Genomic DNA, 18727 nt, shown 5'->3' with positions numbered 1-18727 from the left:
ACGGTATTTCCGGATTGCAGTTGCCTCTGTCAGCAGGATAATGCGCCCTGCCACACTGAAAAAATTGTTCAGGAATAGTTTGAGGAACATGAAAGTTCAAGGGCCTCCAAATTCCCCAGATCTCAATCCGATCGAGCATCTATGAGATTTGTTGGGAAAGCAAGTCTAAGCCACGGAGGCCCCACCTCGCAACTTACAGGGCCTAATGATCTGCTTCTCTGGTCTTTGTGTCGGATACCACAGGACACGGTCTTGTGGTGTCCATGCCTCGAAGGGTCAGAGCTGCTTAGGTGGTACGAGGGAGACCTACACTATATAAGGCAGGTGGTTTTAATGCTATGTCTGATCGGTGCATGTCCGCAGGCTGTGATGGCTTACATATCTGTTCATGTATTGCAGTATTACTTGCTATACTCTAATTTGAAGGTATTGCTCTGTTTTGGGTTGATGCATTGCAGCGACAATGCTTTGGATTGTTGATGAAGATGTAGATTCATTGTTAAGATGCTCTTAGCCATAAAGATGATTGGTACTTGATCTCTTTTACCCTGTACAGGCATATATAGTGCCTTAAAATCTTTCTCATGCACATTTCACATGAATCAGAAAAATGAAAACAAATAGCAAAGCACTCTCCTGCCACCAGCAGTAATGACAGGATGAGGATATTCTCCCAGGGGAACATTTGGCTGAGGAGCAATTGTAGTGAGATTGGGACTAAGGCTGCGCTGTTGTTCCTGGGATCAGTCAGGTGGCAACCCCTCAGACACAGAAAATGGTTTATAATATCTAGGCAGGTTTAGTCCGGTATGTTTAAATTCTATTTCCATTCTATTGCATTTCTGTGACAACAATAATGCAGTAGTGGTTTCCTTGGATGGGAATATACCATTAGACTCTGTAGAATGGACGTTTCTCTTGGAATTGCTGTGTAGGTTTGGGATTGGCCCCAATTTTATTAAATTGGTTGAGTTCTATTTTACACCCTCGGCTAGAATCTGTGTAAATGGCTATATATTGCTTTAACTATAGAGCCTTTTGGCATGCCTGATTATTAAGCAACCCTGATAAAAAAAAAAAGGGACTTTGAGTTAAGGGGGAAGGGAGGTCTTTGCGATATATGCATATGATTTTATTTTTTATTGCAGATTCTGATATCCTCTTAAAACATGTAGTGGATACATTTTAGTTTATTTTCTGGAAAAATATTAGACTTGCTCCAATTAATTTGATCTGTGGGAGGTCTTGTGAGTGTGCTCTGCAGTGGATCACGAAATTTAAATATTTGGGTCTCAAACAAGGTTGATTATATTTTGAATAACATTCATTCCCCTGGTAAACTTTTTAAGTTTAAAATTCATATTTGGAAAAAGTTGCCGTTATGACTGGAAGGGTAAACTTTTATTAAAATGTTTGTGCTGCCAAAAACGTTGCATGTGTTACATTTCCGTATATTTATTCCAGGACATGTCTTCAAAAAAAAAATTGATCATTGATTTGGGCAGAAAAGAGCTCTGGCATTAAATTAGATATCTTATAAAGTTCTAAAAGGGCTGGAGGATTAGTTGCTTCTATTTTCAAAGTCTAATACTTTGCTCTCAGATTGCCCACATTCACCAATGATTGGTGAGTTCACACAACAATAGTTTACACAGCAAATGAATTAATTAATTGCAAAGGTGACACCATATAATAATGCCACGTTTAATGTCATTGAGCTCTTTAGTATGACCCATTCTGCTGCTAAAGTTTGATTATGGAGATTGCATGGCTATATGCTTGTTTTTATTTTTATGCATCGGTTATCAATGGGTGTAGCTCAAATAGACAAACACTTATTAGAAGAGGTGTAGTGTGCCAAAACTGGACAGTTATGATGCTCCAGAAACTGCATTTCTTTTCCGTAACCCATTCACTCTACAAACACTTGTGCAAGACTCTCTTGGAGGCATATGGACATAATTTATTTATACACACCTAATCTTGAGCCGGTAAACTTTTTGTCATATAGATATTTTTTTATTTTATTTTTTTAAACACAGTTAATTTCTTTATTTTGAGAAGCGTGTTCTTGTTTTAATATGTACAGAGTCCTACAGCATAGTTGTTTTTCCTTTTAGGCAGTTTTAAAGGTGTCATCTCAAACATTTTTGTTCTGTAATTTTAGATCATTCTTCTAACAAATGAATGATTTAGTGTACAGCATGAACTTTAATGTATAGTTAATTCTGTTTTTTGCAGACCATCTAGCCTAGAATTATACATATAATGTAATATAGGTGTTATTTCATGAGAAAAAACCATACATAGTTGGTTTTTTTTTGGTCCTCCTTTAATATAATGCTGTGTGTAATTATCTTTTAGTCACATGCAACGCCGTTTTATGCAAAGGCAAAAATGTGAACACAACAGATTATGGAAATGCAAGCGCAGGGACCAACTTCCTGCCACCAATGGCTGTAGTGCTGTTCTATATAAACAACTTTTACCTTCTGCACCATAGACCTTCAGCGTTTAAGAAAGATTCCTCAAAATACAGAGAACAGGGAGCATGATAGCAGGACAATTTTAAGCTTATGTTTTTTTCTGCACATTGAAAGTAGAATAGCATTTCGAAATTGGATATTGAAAGTTTTTTTTGTCAACTAAAAATATTCCCCATCTTTAAACATTAATGTATTTAGTGTTTCCATGTATTGCTTCTCACGTGATAATTCACTGTTCGTTTTTTGTTTTCATTTTAGCTTTTGGGTTTTGTTTTGTTTTGGTTTTTTTTTTGTTATTTTTTAATTGATGCCAATTTTATTCCTGGTCTCTAGCTATAACTATCTATACTTTGTTCTAGTAAATCATGACCTCTCTCTTGTTTTTCTACTGTGTCTATATTATTGGCTTTTTCATTCGCCAAAAATTTACGGCAGTGCTATTTAAACTTTTTTTTTTTTATTATTTTTTTTTTAGTATTCAGTTGACTTTAAAAGGTTGCATTACTTTAAAATGATTTCTAATACCATTGGAGACTTCTGACTCTTAACATGAGTTATTGTTTACACAGCAACACAGTCTTACCAGTGGTATTCCTGGGGACCTCCAAATATGCAGTGCCGATTGTGTGCGTCATGCTGGGCATACTGGAAAAAGTATGGTGGTTTGAAGATGCCAACCAGACTGGATGGAGAGAGGCCAGGTCCGAACCGTAATAATATGGTATGTTTTCAATAAAACTAGAGTTGATAAACAAAACAGTTTGTTCCTGTATTTTACAGTTGCTTACAAAATATATAATTGAATGAATGTCCATCACAACCACAATATTTGCACTGACAATGTGCAAACAATTTCTATATTGGCTTCATACAAAAAGGTTGCCAGCTTTATTAATGTACAGAGTGCATGGAGTATAAGGTTGATGATGATTTAAATATCCACTGAATTTTTCATGGAAAATTTGATTGGTGTTAAAATCCTTGATATTAAGGTTGTCTATGAAGAGCAAGACTTGCATAGGCATAGGCATAGCACCGCTAAATGTGAATGTTGCACATTTTTGACGGATCCATGCCATCACTGGTGTAACAAATTCAAAGATCATGTGTACATCCAATGTGCCTGATCATTGTGTTTTTCACTTTGGAATTAAAAGGTGTTTGTTTTAATAGTGAATTTTTTTTAACTAAGTTTTGTGTGTGCATATTTTGTACATGGGTTTACAAATGTGCATTATGTAAGGGGGGGGTGGACTTGGGTAAACTTTGACTGACTGTAAGTGAGTGCAATGTGCAAATTTTGCTTCCATTTGTGTAGGTAAAAGTGTTTCATTTTTTTTATTATAACAAAACAAATGGAATCAGGCGCTCTGCTATATGTATAGAAATATATACCGTAACTGGAAAATAGTGCAGCTGGATATGGGATCGGTCAAGCCCACAAAAAGTAGATATACAGAAAAAGAGCATCCAGCGCAGATATTAACCAGAGATATAGATATGCAAAATTTAAATAGGTAGAATATAAGTAAATATGCATACAGTCACCATGAGACTATTTACACAGAAATATTAATCTATAGACATAGTACAAAATTCCAGCCGACGTAATAATACAAATACATTTATTATAAAAAGCCACAATCAAATGAAATATACTGACAAGGAGTGGAATACTCCTTCCTGCACAAAATAAAAAGATGTATATCTATAAAATCAAATGCGATATTTCCAGACTTGACATGAGTGAGATAATTGACTGGTGTAGCAATACCAACATATACTATATCCCCAAGGCTATATAGGAGATCCAGACCTTAGTAAACAGTACTTGAGGAAATGGTAGTTTATCCGGAGGCTCCGATTGAAGAGGAGATAACAATAAAGGAACAATGCAGAGCAGTATTGGAGTATGTAACTCACGATTTCTTGATAGCTGTGCTCAGTCCGCGGTGTTCCATGAAGACGGCAAACAAACTTTTCAGATGGGTGCGCACCCTATAGTAGCCGTCCAGACACAAAGTGTTGTGAAGAAAAGTTCCTAGCTCCGTGTAGTCCTAGCATTCCAATAGCGCTGTATAGCGTAAGTGGGTCTCTCGGAACTTTCAAGTCAGGAAGGTATTGGCAACTTCTGACGCGTTTCGTCTGTCTGGAGCAGACTTTTTCAAAGCAATGCTTTGAAAAATAAGCCACGCTTCTGTTCTGCCCAAACTCCTCCCACAAAAATTCACTCATTTTTGTGTAGCCCCACCCATTTTGAGACTCACAAATCTGGTTGTCCCGCCAAAATTTGGGATAGTTGGGAGGTATGACATCGGCATGTAAAGGGACACAAAATTGCCCCTTTCTGAATGTGTGCATTCCCAGTTTTATTTTATGCAAGTAGGAGAGTTCATCACTTCCGAAGGATCTCTGCCTCCACTATCTAAAGTCTCCGGTAAAGGGCACAGATTAATAGAGGGTTTCATTTGTGTTTTTGATGTGCTTACCTGAAGCACGTATGTTACAGTATATTTTGTTTGCAGGCAAAGGGGAATCAATAAGTTTAGAGATGCAGGGGTTGTGTTGCACAAAGCAATTTTTGAATATAGTAATATAGTAGACTTTATTTGCTACGAAGGCTGAATTTAAGGATTGGATTTTCAGAACAAAACCCCCCGAAAAACATTACAATGCCTAACAATAGGTCTATTCTGGTGGCACTATAATGATTAGGTATACCAAAAAAACAGTTCTCTATCTAATGTTTAAAAGTTATTCTGTGTTATTAGCCAGGCTAACGGTGTCTAAAAGAGCCTGACTGCAGTTTTACATTTTGATAAACTACTGGAGCATTTACCTATATATCTACATTCCTCGTAGCTCTTTTCTGGTAACAAACTTACGTTACTTATTGTTACAGCTCTACTGATGCTACAAATTATTTTATCAATCTGTGTTCTGTCTGAATTTGTGTGAGGGCGACAATATCAAAATTTATGACTTGGTCTATATTGGCACCAATGATGGAATAAATACAAGTAGGAGGAGTCTAGTCAATTTAGTGAACTTGGCTGTAAGCTGAAGGAAGGGCTCACAAGGCTGCATTTTGTTGAATAAACTAATGCCAGTTGTAACACAGACAAGATAGCTGAAGCTTACGGTTCTACATATATGGCTAAAATCTTGCTGTTAATAAAAAAAATATGATTTGGCAGTCTAAGTGCACTGGGATGACTCTTTATTGGGGTACAATAACCAAGCTAAGGATAGATTACAAGTAAATTATATTTTTGACATTGCTGAAGGAACATTTAAACGAGCTGTGAGTATGGAGAACAATGCAATGATGGAGTGATTGGATCAGACAGGGAATGGGAGGGTTGCAGCTGACAGGAAGATATCTATTTTAGTTGAACATGGGAAAAAAAAATGAATGGAAGAAAAGAAAACCAAAACAAATTCCACAGGATAGAAGCAAGCTTAATTGTATATTCACAAATGCTAGAAGTCTGACAAGCAAAATGTGTGAGCTCAGGTTGTGGACAGTTTGCATATTATGATTTGATAGGTGTTGCAAAACATTATTGGAAATATTTATATTAAAATATATTTATTGTTAAACTTTTTAGGAGTGCTAGAGTGAATAGAAAGTGTGGACAGTGTGTATGTATATTGGAAGTGATCTGAAAGCAAGTATGAAGTATTTTTTTGTTCTGACGGAACATGCAATGGTGTTGAAGCATTATGGATGGAGTTTCACACAGGTCTAAGACCTGACAACATAACTGTTGACCTGTTACAAGCATTGTTATATAATTTAGGGATAGACACCTCTATCTCAGAAAGCTGAACAACGTAGGTAATGTAGTAATTGTAGGTGATTTTAAATTATCAATTGATTGTAATTGCAAGCACAGCAATAGAGAAAAAGAAACAATCTGCACCCGGATTTCATGGATCAGTTAGTAGAGGTCCCAACTAGAAAAGCTTTTTCAAGTCTTCACATTACCTGAGAAATAGTTAACTTAATGTATTTAAACTATGTGAAAAGAATGTGCTTTTTGATACAAAAAACTCAACCTCATCATGGGGAAATGATCTTTATCTTCATGTTTGTACTGATGAATTTCATAAAGTATTAAGAAAAGACTGAATAAGAGTCTATTAAAGCATCTTCTTCATTAATGCACTTACTAATATATTCCTATTGGGAACACAATACTTTTAAACCAATGTGACTTTAAAGGCAAATGAAAGCTAGGAAATATTATCATAATAAGTGACTTTTCAGAGGGATTGGAAATAATGTTTTGCTCTCCGAAATGTCAATATGTTGCATCAGTTTTACCTTTTTATGTCTCCCACTCAAAAATGTTTTCACACATCCCTGGCGAGTGTTACTGCATCTTGTATCTCTGTGACTGAGGAGAGGGTTGCAGAAAAGCTCTATCAGGCTTAATGCCCTCTGTTGTTAAAATTGTGTAGTCTACTAGCATTTGACACTAGTTAAAATCAAATAAACAGGTAACAATAAAAAAAACAAAAAAAAAAAAAAAACATTTTATCCAATTGACCCATACTAATTTACGTTTTAATGTGAGTTAAACTTGAATTGGTGGTATTTTTTTTTATGCTGCTTGTAACCTTTCAGAGTGTTCGGGCTTCATACCCCTTGGTGGTAACATTAGACTTTTTTTTTCCAGAGTTTTTATATCTGTTAAAATTATTTAAAAAGAATGGGTGTTACTTTCACATCTATCATATTTATACTATTTATATCTTTTGTGTGCATTTTTTTTTTTTTGGAGGGGGGGTGGGGGTGCTTTTTCCATTTCAGAGAGTTCACTGCATTTGAAAAAGTGCTTAATTTCAATGGATACACATGTGTGCATACCCACTTGAGGCTAACAAGCGTTTAACTTATGCCTTTGGGTTGGCTTGAAAATGTTGTAAACTTCCTGTTTTCAGACCGGAAGCTCACACACGGAGAAGGGTGTGACTGGCAGTATGGACGTTGAGAAACTGATCAACGCCATGCAAGTACACCCAAACATTTACAGCGACTCCCATGTTCTCCATTACCACCGGAGTAAAAGCTATGACAACTGGGATGCTAACGGCCAAGAGGTGGTTCCAAATTGGGAGGCCATTTCTCAGTTGGAACAAAGTACAAACGGTAATTTAACAAAAAAAAAATATTATTATTTGCCAAATTATGGTGGGCTTTTGGCGATGTCCTTTCACCTGCATGTGTCTCAGCCAATTTGCTTTTTTAATAGCTTATCATGCATATTCATACTTTTCTATTAATTACCAGCACATGGTGCATGTATCCCTGACAAGTTGCATGTGTGTTTCCCAGCCATTTTGAACTTTAAATAACTTTTCCGTTCAGAAGTAAAGAGAGACCTTTAAAAAAAAAATGTGTGTTTTTTAAACAGAAAAAAACCTGCATGTGAGCTGGAAGACACTTAAGGATCGGTTTCGGAAGGATCTGCATGCTACCTCTTCTGCACCTACTGGCTCTACAGCACACAAACATAAGGGCACATCTGCTGTTTCAGCAGCTTGTGTTCCTTAAACCCAGAATGAAGATTAGGGGTATGTACTAAAAATATGTGGTTAGATATTACATGTAAAATTATTATTAAAAAAATATATCTTTTTAAACAAAATAGCACGTCTGACAACATTGAGGAAGATCCCAGCAATCTGTCAACTGTGCTATCATTGACTCAGAGGAATCACCAAATGTCTTTGGCAGCGCCAGTGGGGGTCCACCAACTTCAACATTGGAACAAAAACAAGCTCATCGAATTTCCAGTCTTTAAGGACAGAAATGAGAAGAAACCAAATGACACTGATGCACACTCCACCATACTTGTCCAAGTTATTGAGGGTTTGAAAGAGCATTGCAAAATCATATAGCATTGAAAAGAGTTGACTTCTCACCATCAAATGATGATTAGAAATCCTTCTTTTGAAAATACTTGATAGGCAGTGTAAGGAATGTAGCATCTAACAGTTTAATTAAGTTCATAGAAAATGAAAATTCAATAATTAACATATTAGTTTGCTTTATCCGCCAGAAACTTATCTGCACAGCACGGGTGCACAAAATGAGCCACCTTTATTAAGTGGCCCACCTGCAGCTGAACCATACTCCAGTTATAGGCTATAGTCGTTTCACAAATGCCCTTAGTTTGAAAGTCAAAGCACCATTGATAGTTCGCCCCATGTAGATTCCAACACTGCTTGAGCAAGTAAAACCCTAACTCTCCCAGTTATTGTAGTCAAATTTAATATGCTTACGTTCCATCTTGAAATCTTCATAGAGATAAAAACAGTTTCATTCTAACCAAACCCTACATCTTTCCAAAATATGGTTTACCTGATAGAATACATTGTCAGGGATAGTTTCTGTGTACTATCTGGCTTCAAAAGCAATGCTGCTTTTGTTATGTTAGGAAAAGTTACCTTTGATAATAAGCAGGAAAATGTCTGTTTAATTCAGTGTTGAACATGTAAATATATAATTTAACCTTACATTTGTTATACCTTTGTAAAAACATCCCTTTGGCCAACTGTATACTTTTTGCTGTAACTAATAACCGTTGCACTATGTAGTAAAAGACAAATGTTCTAATAATACCACGATTCACATTCTGAAAATTGTATTACACTGGCGACTCTTGGTTTGAGTGTGCATCTTTTACTGCATAGTGCAGATGTTACGATATGGTAAAAGAACAAATAGATTACTTGAGCCACTGTTTTAAAAGAAAAAAAAAAATTACAAATTGAAACATGTTCACAGTATGTAAATCGGAAAATGGTCCTTTATTTTATATAGATATGTGAAAGAACATATTATGGTTTTTGTTTTATTTATTGTTTTTAATAAAAACTACAGTTTTTCTCACATTGGTTTCATTTTTATTATTTAAATCTGTTCGAATGTAATCCTGGATTCTCTTTGCCGGACAAGACTATATAGAGCACATGCTGCCTTGAAAGTAGTATCCAGTCTTTCCAAATTCATCAAGGTTGTGGTCAGGACAAACCAAGTCAAGATGCCGAAAGTACATTCCACAAGGGATGTAGCTCTGGTCTGTCTATAATTCAAGACTCAATGCTGTATATCAAAGCAACATATCAAGTATTATATTTACATGCAGAGCAAAAGCCTTGTCTGTTACAAACACATAAGGGAAAGGTTCATCACTGCTCCTGGCAGTGGTCCTAGGGGTGGCTAATTTTAAAATTAAACATCTAGTATTTTGTGTCCCTTTGTTTACTCTTAAGTGCATCCATAGGCCCCAAAAACTATAGTAGTAATGGCCAACAGGTGGCCCTCTGAGCCTTACTGTCCTATTTATTATAGCCTGGAACACTTGTTTAAAAGGTCTGCTGATATGCTGTTACATATCTGCCAGCACTCAATTCTAAGCTTCAGGAACTGCAATAACTATAGCCTGCACCATCATAATGATTGAACATCATAAACTCCATATTAGATAATGCAGCCTATAACAAATTGAACACAAAATTGAGTTAACCTGGTCTTGCTAGCTTTTTCTAACACAAGAAAACAAAAAAATTGGGGATAAATGGCGTTCTAGTGCTGCACCTTGCTCCATAAGCTATTTCTATTGAAATCAATACCTTCTACTTTGGATTTACAGTGAATGCAACAAAAGTTGATAAATGGCAATCAGATTGGCTAAAAGTACAACATTTAAACAAAGTTGATAACAACAGGAGTGTTTTCCAGGTCTGTTTATATGTGTTAATATTAGTAAAATGTCAGAGTGATTCATGTTGGTTCCCTTAAAAGTTACAATGAGAATGAGTTATGTATTGTATCCTATAGAAAGGAACAAGCTGGTATTGATCTCGGTGGTACTTACTATTACGATGCTGGATGTCCCGACACTGCTTACCCCGGCAGGATTATAGACCGCATCGCCGACTCACTGGAAAATCGGGCAACTTGAAAGGCAGACTTCACTAAATTGTGGCAACTGAAGATTGAAGTCTGCCATTCAAGCTGCCTGATTTTATACAAAATATACAAAAAGGCAATCAGAAGCGGCTTGATTGTACTTTTATTATGCTTGACTACACCCATTACGTCAACCTATGAGTAAGAGACGCAACACTACAGTATATAAAAATCTTGATAAAGATGTAGATTTTGCATGCATGCACAGTAAGGAAAATATAATGTATCCAACTCTTAAGTCCCTATTGATCTTGAAAATACAGTATGTACATTTTCTAGAAAAATGGTTTGCTTCTGGTTCATACTGTAACAGTACTAACATTACAAATGATGTACCCAGGGTTCTGTCTTGGGACTATCGTTATATTTGTTTATAATAATATGTAGACGTTGGGATTAAAGTATTTTCTTTGTTTGTAGATGACGCGCAATTTAGTGCAGTAATTTAATAAATGTTTGCCCCTTCAGTGGGATAGATTGGGAGTTATGGCTTGTGAGGTTCAATGTTGATTCATAATCATCATTTATATAGCGCCAGCAAATTCCGTAGCGCTTTTCAATTGGGAACAAACATTAATAAGACAATACTAGGTAGTACATACAGACAGCGAGGTAAGAGAAGCCTGCTCGCAAGCTTACAATCTATAGGACAATGGGAGTTTGAAACACAAGGGCATGTGCTACATCATATTGCACAGTGGACCAGCTAGAATGCAAAGGTAAAAGTATTGACTGGGCTGTGTGTGTGGCTATGTTGGTCAGAGGGTTGTTTTGCGTTAGCTGTGTAGAGGGTGGTTATAGGGTAATCTAGGGTGATTAAAATGGTGGTTGAGGAATATCATAAGCTTGTCTGAAGAGGTGGGTTTTCAGAGAAGCTTTGAAGACTAGAGGATAGTCTTACTGTGCGAGGGAGGGAATTCCACAAAGTGGGTGCAGCCCGGAAAAGTCCTGCAACCAGGAATGGGAGGATGTGATGAGAGTGGAAGAGAGACGTAGATCTTGTGCAGAACGGAGGTGTCGAGTTGGGAGATATTTTGAGACAAGTGAAGAAATGTATGTCGGTGCATTTTTGTTGACAGCTTTGTATGTTAGAAGAATTTTATATTAAATTCGTTGAAATACAGGCAACCAATATAGAGACTAACAGAGTGGCTCAGCAGAGGAATAACTGTTTGCAAGGAAAATCAATCTAGCCGCTGTGTGCAAAATAGATTGTAGGGATTTGAGTCTGACTTTGGGAAGACCAGTAAGGAGGGAATTGCAATAGTCGATGCGGGAGATGAGTGCATGAATTAATGTTTTTGCGGTGTCTTGTGTGAGATATGTGCGTGTTATGGAAATGTTCTTTAGGTGTATGTAACATGATTTAGATATAGAGTTGATGTGGGGAATAAACGACAGTTGTGAATCAAGGATTACACCTAGGCAACGAGCTTGCGGGGTGGGATTTATGGTCATGTTATCAACAGAAATAGAAATGTCAGGCAGGAAGCTTTTGTTTTTGGGTGGGAATATTATTAATTCAGTTTTTGAAAGATTAAGTTTGAGTTGGCGAGAAGACATCCAAGATGAAATGGTGGAAAGACCGTCACTAACGCGAGACAACACAGATGGTGAAAGATCAGGAGAGAATAGATAAACTTGTGTATCATCTGCATAGAGATGATTCTAAAATCCAAAGGACCTTATTAGTTTTCCAAGAGAAGTGGTGTAGATAGAGAATAGCAGAGGACCTAGGACTGAGCCTTGTGGTACTCCTACTGATAAAGGAAGCAGAGCAGAGGTGGATCCAGAGAAATTAACACTGAAAGAGCGATTAGATAGGTAGGATGAAAGCCAGCATAGGACAGTGCCTTCAAGACCTAGGGATTGTAGCGTTTGTATGAGGAGAGAATGGTAAATGGTGTCGAATGCAGCAGAGAGATCCAGGAGAATTAGAAAAGAGTAATGGTTATTACTTTTTTCTGTGATCAAATCAATGACAACCTTGGTCAGCGCCAGGGCCGGATTAACCCGAGGTCTAACTGGGCTATAGCCCAGGGGCCTCGGGCATCCAGGGGGTCCTTCAAAGTTTTCAGCAGCATTATTGATCAGGGGCGGGGGCGCCCCCAGCCCGATCAATGCTGTTGAGCACAGTCAGTTCAGTCCTCCGTCCCCAGCGCTCAGTAATCTGTTTACTGAGGAGATCAGTAAGGAGCTTACAGCGCGCCGGGGACGGAGGACTCAACTGACAGGTAAGCGCTTTGGGGGGGGCGGCTCACATTGGGGGCCTCAAGGGGGAATGGAGGCGCCCTTAGCCCAGGGGCCTCCATTCCCTTAATCCGGCCCTGGTCAGCGCAGTCTTTGTGGAGTGTTGAGAGCGAAAGCCTGACTGAAGAGGATCCAAAAGGTTGTTTGCTGTAAGAAAGTGTGTGAGGTGTGTGTAGGCAATTCTCTTGAGAAGTCTGGAGGGGCATGGCAGCTGAGAGATGGGGCGGTAATTTGCGAGAGAGTTGGGGTCAGAATTTTGTTTTTTTTAAAATGGGAGTAATCACTGCATGCTTGAATAGGGATGAAAAAATACCAGTAGAAAGAGAGATTACAGATTTTAGATAGAGGGGGAATGAGCATAGGAGACAGGGACATACCAATTTGTGAGTGAATGGGATCAAGAGGACAGGAGGTAGAGTAGGAAGATGAGAAGAGAGTAGAAACTTCCTCTTCATTTGTGGGATCAAATGAAGAGAGAGTGTCAGAGGGTGCTACAAAGGAATTGAGCCGATTGCTTGCCAAGGGAGATGATATCATTTCAAGTCAGATCTTATCAATTTTGTCCTTGAAATAGGAAGCAAGATCCTGGGCACTGATAGTAGTTGGAGAATTTGGGGCAGGAGGATTCAGAGAGTTAAATGTGTTTAAAGAGGCGTTTGGGATTTGAAGCCTGAGCATAGATGAGAGATTGGAAGTAGGTTTGTTTAGCAGTGTCCAAAGCATTTCTATAGGAGTGGTAGATATCAGTATATGTGATGAAATCATTAGAGGTACAAGATTTACGCCAGTGACGTTCTGCTGTACGAGAGTTTTTGTAGAGTTCGTCTTACTGTAGTGTGCCACAGTTGGCAACGAAGTCTACACGAAATATGTAAGGTTATGAATTTGGGGACTAAAAACTTGCCGACAGCTTACACCCAAGGTGGGGTACTATTGGAGGATCTAGATTTAATTGTAGATCACAGACTCTGTAAAAGGAAACCATGCCAATTTGTGGTGCATAGAGCCACCAAGATGTTATCACAGAGAAGCATCATTTTGCTCCTAAAGCACTGGTGATGATTTCAGTTATGACAAAAGACTAGAGAATGTGATTAAGAGGGGATATAATCACTTTATTTAAATATATTACTAATCCTATACAGAAAATTCTGTAATAACCTAACCTGTGCTCAAACGTTGTGACTTAAAGACAACAGATTTCATCTACAACTGTGAAATTGATTGATTACCATAAGAACCATGAAAATGCAGAATGTTTTTTTTGTTTTTTTATGTACACTAGTGAACCTAGAGGAATTACAGTTGTAAGGATTAACTCATAATTGCGGGGAATAAGGCCTAATCATAACTGCAGTGTAAATATGGTATAGAGAATGAATCCATTGAGAAATTGAGCTACTAAGGTATAAAAGTATAAAGTCAGAGAGTCTGGTGTGTTTTTACCTGGTGGCCCTGCCAACATTAAAAGATAACCGCATCACTTTAGGGAAAAGCTGAGCAGCTTCAAAGGGCCCTGGGATGAGCTACATCCTGATATAGGAGAGTTTTTTGACACTCAGAGAGACTAAGGAGCTGTTCACAACTTGTGGTCGTACACAAGGATGATGGCTTGCTGTATCTTATTTAGCCAAATATAATTCAGTTTCCAAAATGCAACTTAAAATCCAAGTTAAAGTAGTGATCAACCACATATTCCTCAATAGCATGATGAAGGGCAGCCCATATGTCAAATAAAGCATTCTGTTGCACAAAGAAGTTGAGGAAAGGAGTATAGGCTCAACCAATACGCTGGACCTACCTGTTTGGTATCAGTGAATTGGTAAATTCATATTAGATCTGTTAATAATAAAATTGGGTCTGCGTGACACACCACAGGAAAGTTAGGTCACATAGTAGAATTGGGAGGTAAATCAGGAAACATGCAAATGGTGGTTGTAAACATTGTTACAGAGCACAACTCCACTGGAGGTGTGGGGTAAGGTGTAAAGGTGACTTTTAAAAGCTGAGGTCGGTTACAAGAAATTGTCAGTCATTTGGGGAATCATCATTCGTCATTAATAAGATGTCCATCTTCAAGCCAATTTTCCTTGGCACAGAATATACCACTTGTCTGTAAGTGATACTCTGAATTGAATTCCTTTATTTTAAACTGTTTTGCTTATGTATGTCATGTTAATTGTTTCTTAATTGTTGTTTTATATAGTCAGTAAGCATTGTACTTTTTTGTATATTAAATCTAAAATTTAATTAGTGATGTCCTTATTGTTCTAAACAAATTCACAGCCTTTTTATGAATAAGATTGCTTGACCATGCTAACCCTTAAAATGCTGAGGTGTGAATTGTGAAAACATTTGTATACAAAGTCTCTAGTGTGTGCCTGCATGTACATTTGTGTAATAGAGCCTTGAGGGGTTAAGTGTTAGCAAGGTACACACCAGCAAAAATTTTTTTAACTTGTGAGTAACAAGGAGTGTTCATTGTGTGCCAGTGGGAGACAGTGTATTTGGGTCCTATTGCACTTCTTCAATAGGTGGTGGCAAAGCCGAAGTGGGTGTGGTTGTGTGAGATTCGGCAAATCTGTATTCTGCAATAGGTGAGAGAAGGGTTTAGTGGATGGGGTTACACACAATTCCAGCACTCAATCTTTCTAAGTCATGAGTGGGCAGAGTGCGGCTTGTGACTGATAACGGTAGTTAGGAGAAGTTTACTGACAAAATAGAGGTGATATATTGTTCGTGATTTAATATCTTACCATATATTCACACAGAGTGGCTAGAGGTGGCTATTCTTGACACTGTATTTTCTCTATTGTCTGGCGTTGCATAGTATTGTGGCACTTTATAAATGTTTATTAATATCGATAGACACTTTGGATAGATTAAAGAAACAACTCGACACATTCAAAACAAAATGGAATATTCAGGGCTACTGACATTAACAACACATACAATAATTTTGGTAATACAGGTAATTGTCCAATTGCCAGTATATAGTCAGATAGAGCTCCTACTTCCCCTTTTCCTACAGCTGTGATAAACAAAGTTTGCTAATAACACATTCCATTTTGTAAATATACTATTGTGTATAACTTGTCTAAAAAGTTTGATAAAACCTGCCTGCCCTGGCTAAAACACTACAATGCTCAAAACAAATGTTAGTGTACTCTATAGGTGACACATGTACTTCTACCAACTTGGCTATTCCATGGTTCATCAATTTCTCTTGAATGATCATATTTTCGCATCCAACTTCAGAATGGGACCTACTGCCTTTTATCACAAACTTTACATTCATCATCATCATTTATTTATATAGCGCCACTAATTCCGCAGCGCTGTACAGAGAACGCACTCACTTCAGTCCCTGTCCCATTGGGGCTTACAGTCTAAATTCCCTAACACACCCAACATACACAGACTAAGGTCAATTTGTTAGTAGCCAATTAACCTACCAGTATGTTTTTGGAGTGTGGGAGGAAACCGGAGGAAACCCACGCAAACATGGGGAGAACATACTACTTTAATGGCCTTTTGTTTTATGGTCTGCATTTATTGGGTCTACCTTGCATATCTGTGTTTATTTTGCTGCTAAGAGGGGTAAGGATTGAACTTGCCTGAATATACAGCGATGAACTTGTCCAGTATCACATTACCAGTTTATTAGGCCAACCTGATTGTAAATAAACACAGTTAGATAGGATCTTGTTGCCAGTAGGGGAAATAGAATGAATTTCCTGTAGACATAGTTATTCAGTCCAGTGAAATATTACAGCATTATTATTATTATAATTTCTTTATATAGCGTCACTAATTCCACAGCGCTGTACAGAGAACACACTCACATCAGTCCCTGCTCCATTGGGGCTTACAGTCTAAATTCCCTAACACACACACACACACACACACACAGACTAGGGTCAATATTTTAGCAGCCAATTAACCTACCAGTATGTTTTTGGAGTGAGTGAGGAAACCAGAGCACCCGGAGGAAACCCATGCAAACACGGAGAGAACATACAAACTCCTCACAGATAAGACCATGGTCGGGAATTGAACTCATGACCCTCATGACCCCAGTGCTGTAAGGCAGAAGTGCTAACCACTCTCAAGAAATAGGTGCTACAAGACACATATATGTCCAGATCTATACAAATGGCAACAGTGTTCTGCTCACAAGAAGTACAATCGCGACCAGGACAAGAGAAAGACAGAAGAGGCAGCTGCCTCAGGTCCTATAAGGCTTGTTAGTGCAGGTCCACGAGCAGGAAGAGCTCAGATCTACTGTTATTAAATGCTTATCACGATGGGCAGAAGGCTAAGAAGTCAGAAAATATAATTGCCATGCATATACCATGTCATTATATCATTTGTATATGTGGCGACAAATAGCTGAAGAGCAATGGCAATGGTTTGGCTTCTTTCCTTGAGGTGTCGAAACGATACTAAGTACAGTACATCAGCAATTTGTTTATTAAAGGCAATAACTACAATGCAACTACTAAAGCTTTTGAACTAGTTCAGTGAATTGATGGCACTAGATATTTGTTACCTTTCAAAAAAACATCTCAAAATGATTTTCAGTGCCTGAAAGAAACAGCATTCTAATATGAAACATAATGACTGAATTGCATGGAGTGCTAGGACTAAATAGTGCTATTGGAGTGGTAGGACCAAACGGAGCTAGGAACTTTCCTTCAAGTGACTTTTTGTCTGGACGGCTATTATTGGCTGCACACCCAATCTGAATGTTTGCTTGCAGTCTTTAAGGAACACCGCGGATTGAGCACGGCTATCAAGAAATCGTTAGTTATACACTCCCAACACTGCTCTGCATTGTTCCTTATTGTTATGTCCTATACAGTTTGGAGCCTCCATATATACCACCATTCGATTCAGTACTGTTTATTGAAGTCAGGATCTCCTATATATCCTTTGTGATATATTAATTACATGTTGGTATTGCTACACCAGTCAATCATCCTATTTATGTCTAGTCTGGGAACAATACATTTGTTTTTATAGATTGTATATATCATTCTTATTTTGCGCAGGAGGGAATATTCCACTCCTTGTCAGTATATTTTATCGGATTGTGGCTTTTTTAATAAATGTATTTGTATAACCACGCCGGCTGGGATTTTGCATAGATTATCAATTAAATGTCATTAGTCCTATAATGACTTTATGCATATTTAATTTAATACTTACGGTATTTAGATTTTGCATATCCATATCTCTGGACAATATCTGCGCTGGATGCTTTTTGTTCTGTACATTACCTATAAAACCAGACTTTGAAAAGATTTGTTGTATTCTGTTTGGGGGGGTATTTATGTAAACTGACATATCATCATCACCATTTATTTATATAGCGCCACTAATTCCGCAGCGCTGTACAGAGAACTCACTCACTTCAGTCCCTGTCCCATTGGGGCTTACAGTCTAAATTCCCTAACATACACAGACAGACTGGGGTTAATTTGTTAGCAGCCAATTGACCTACCAGTATGCTTTTTGGAGTGTGGGAGGAAACCGGAGCACCTGGAGGAAACCCACGCAAACACGGGGAGAACATACATACTCCACCTATATAAGGCCATGGTTTAGAATTGAACTCATGACCCCAGTGCTGTAAGGCAGAAGTGCTAACCACTACGCCACCCTGCCGCCCAGATATTCAACCCTGCTTCATCACCCGTCTTTCACAAACAAAGCAACCGGAAGTACAGTATGTGTGTCTTCAAGGATTTGGACCGTGCGCCAGAGCAATTAGCGGCGAGGGGTGCTGATGAGAAGCCGAGATGCCCTCACTAATTGCAATGCACACGTCCTGACGGGGGGGGTCACTGTTATCTAGAGCAGCATAACCGCTGGGTGGCGCTGCTTCTAATGAATGTGCTTCCACTGTAGTGGAAGCCTGGGGTCTCACCTGAATGTATAAAAGTAAAGTAAAAAAAAAAAGACTATGAGCAAAATAAAGTGCATAAAATACTAGATGTTT

The 18727-nt window shown here is 38.0% G+C and overlaps 1 protein-coding gene across 11 annotated transcripts in view; it reads left to right on the top strand.

Moving 5' to 3' along the window:
• MTA1 (metastasis associated 1) overlaps positions 1-18727 on the top strand; it is a 303171-nt gene that overhangs the window by 79041 nt on the left and 205403 nt on the right. For all 11 annotated transcript variants that reach the window (XM_075192755.1, XM_075192764.1, XM_075192754.1 and 8 more), the window contains one exon: positions 3056-3207. In XM_075192755.1, the coding sequence (XP_075048856.1) occupies positions 3056-3207 (152 nt within the window). The remainder of the gene's footprint in view (positions 1-3055; positions 3208-18727) is intronic.

This window comes from Mixophyes fleayi, chromosome 12, assembly GCF_038048845.1.
Source record: "Mixophyes fleayi isolate aMixFle1 chromosome 12, aMixFle1.hap1, whole genome shotgun sequence".
Taxonomy (NCBI): Eukaryota; Metazoa; Chordata; class Amphibia; order Anura; family Limnodynastidae; genus Mixophyes; species Mixophyes fleayi.
Note: the sequence above shows the minus strand (reverse complement) of the source record. Positions and strands in the feature narration are given on the sequence as shown.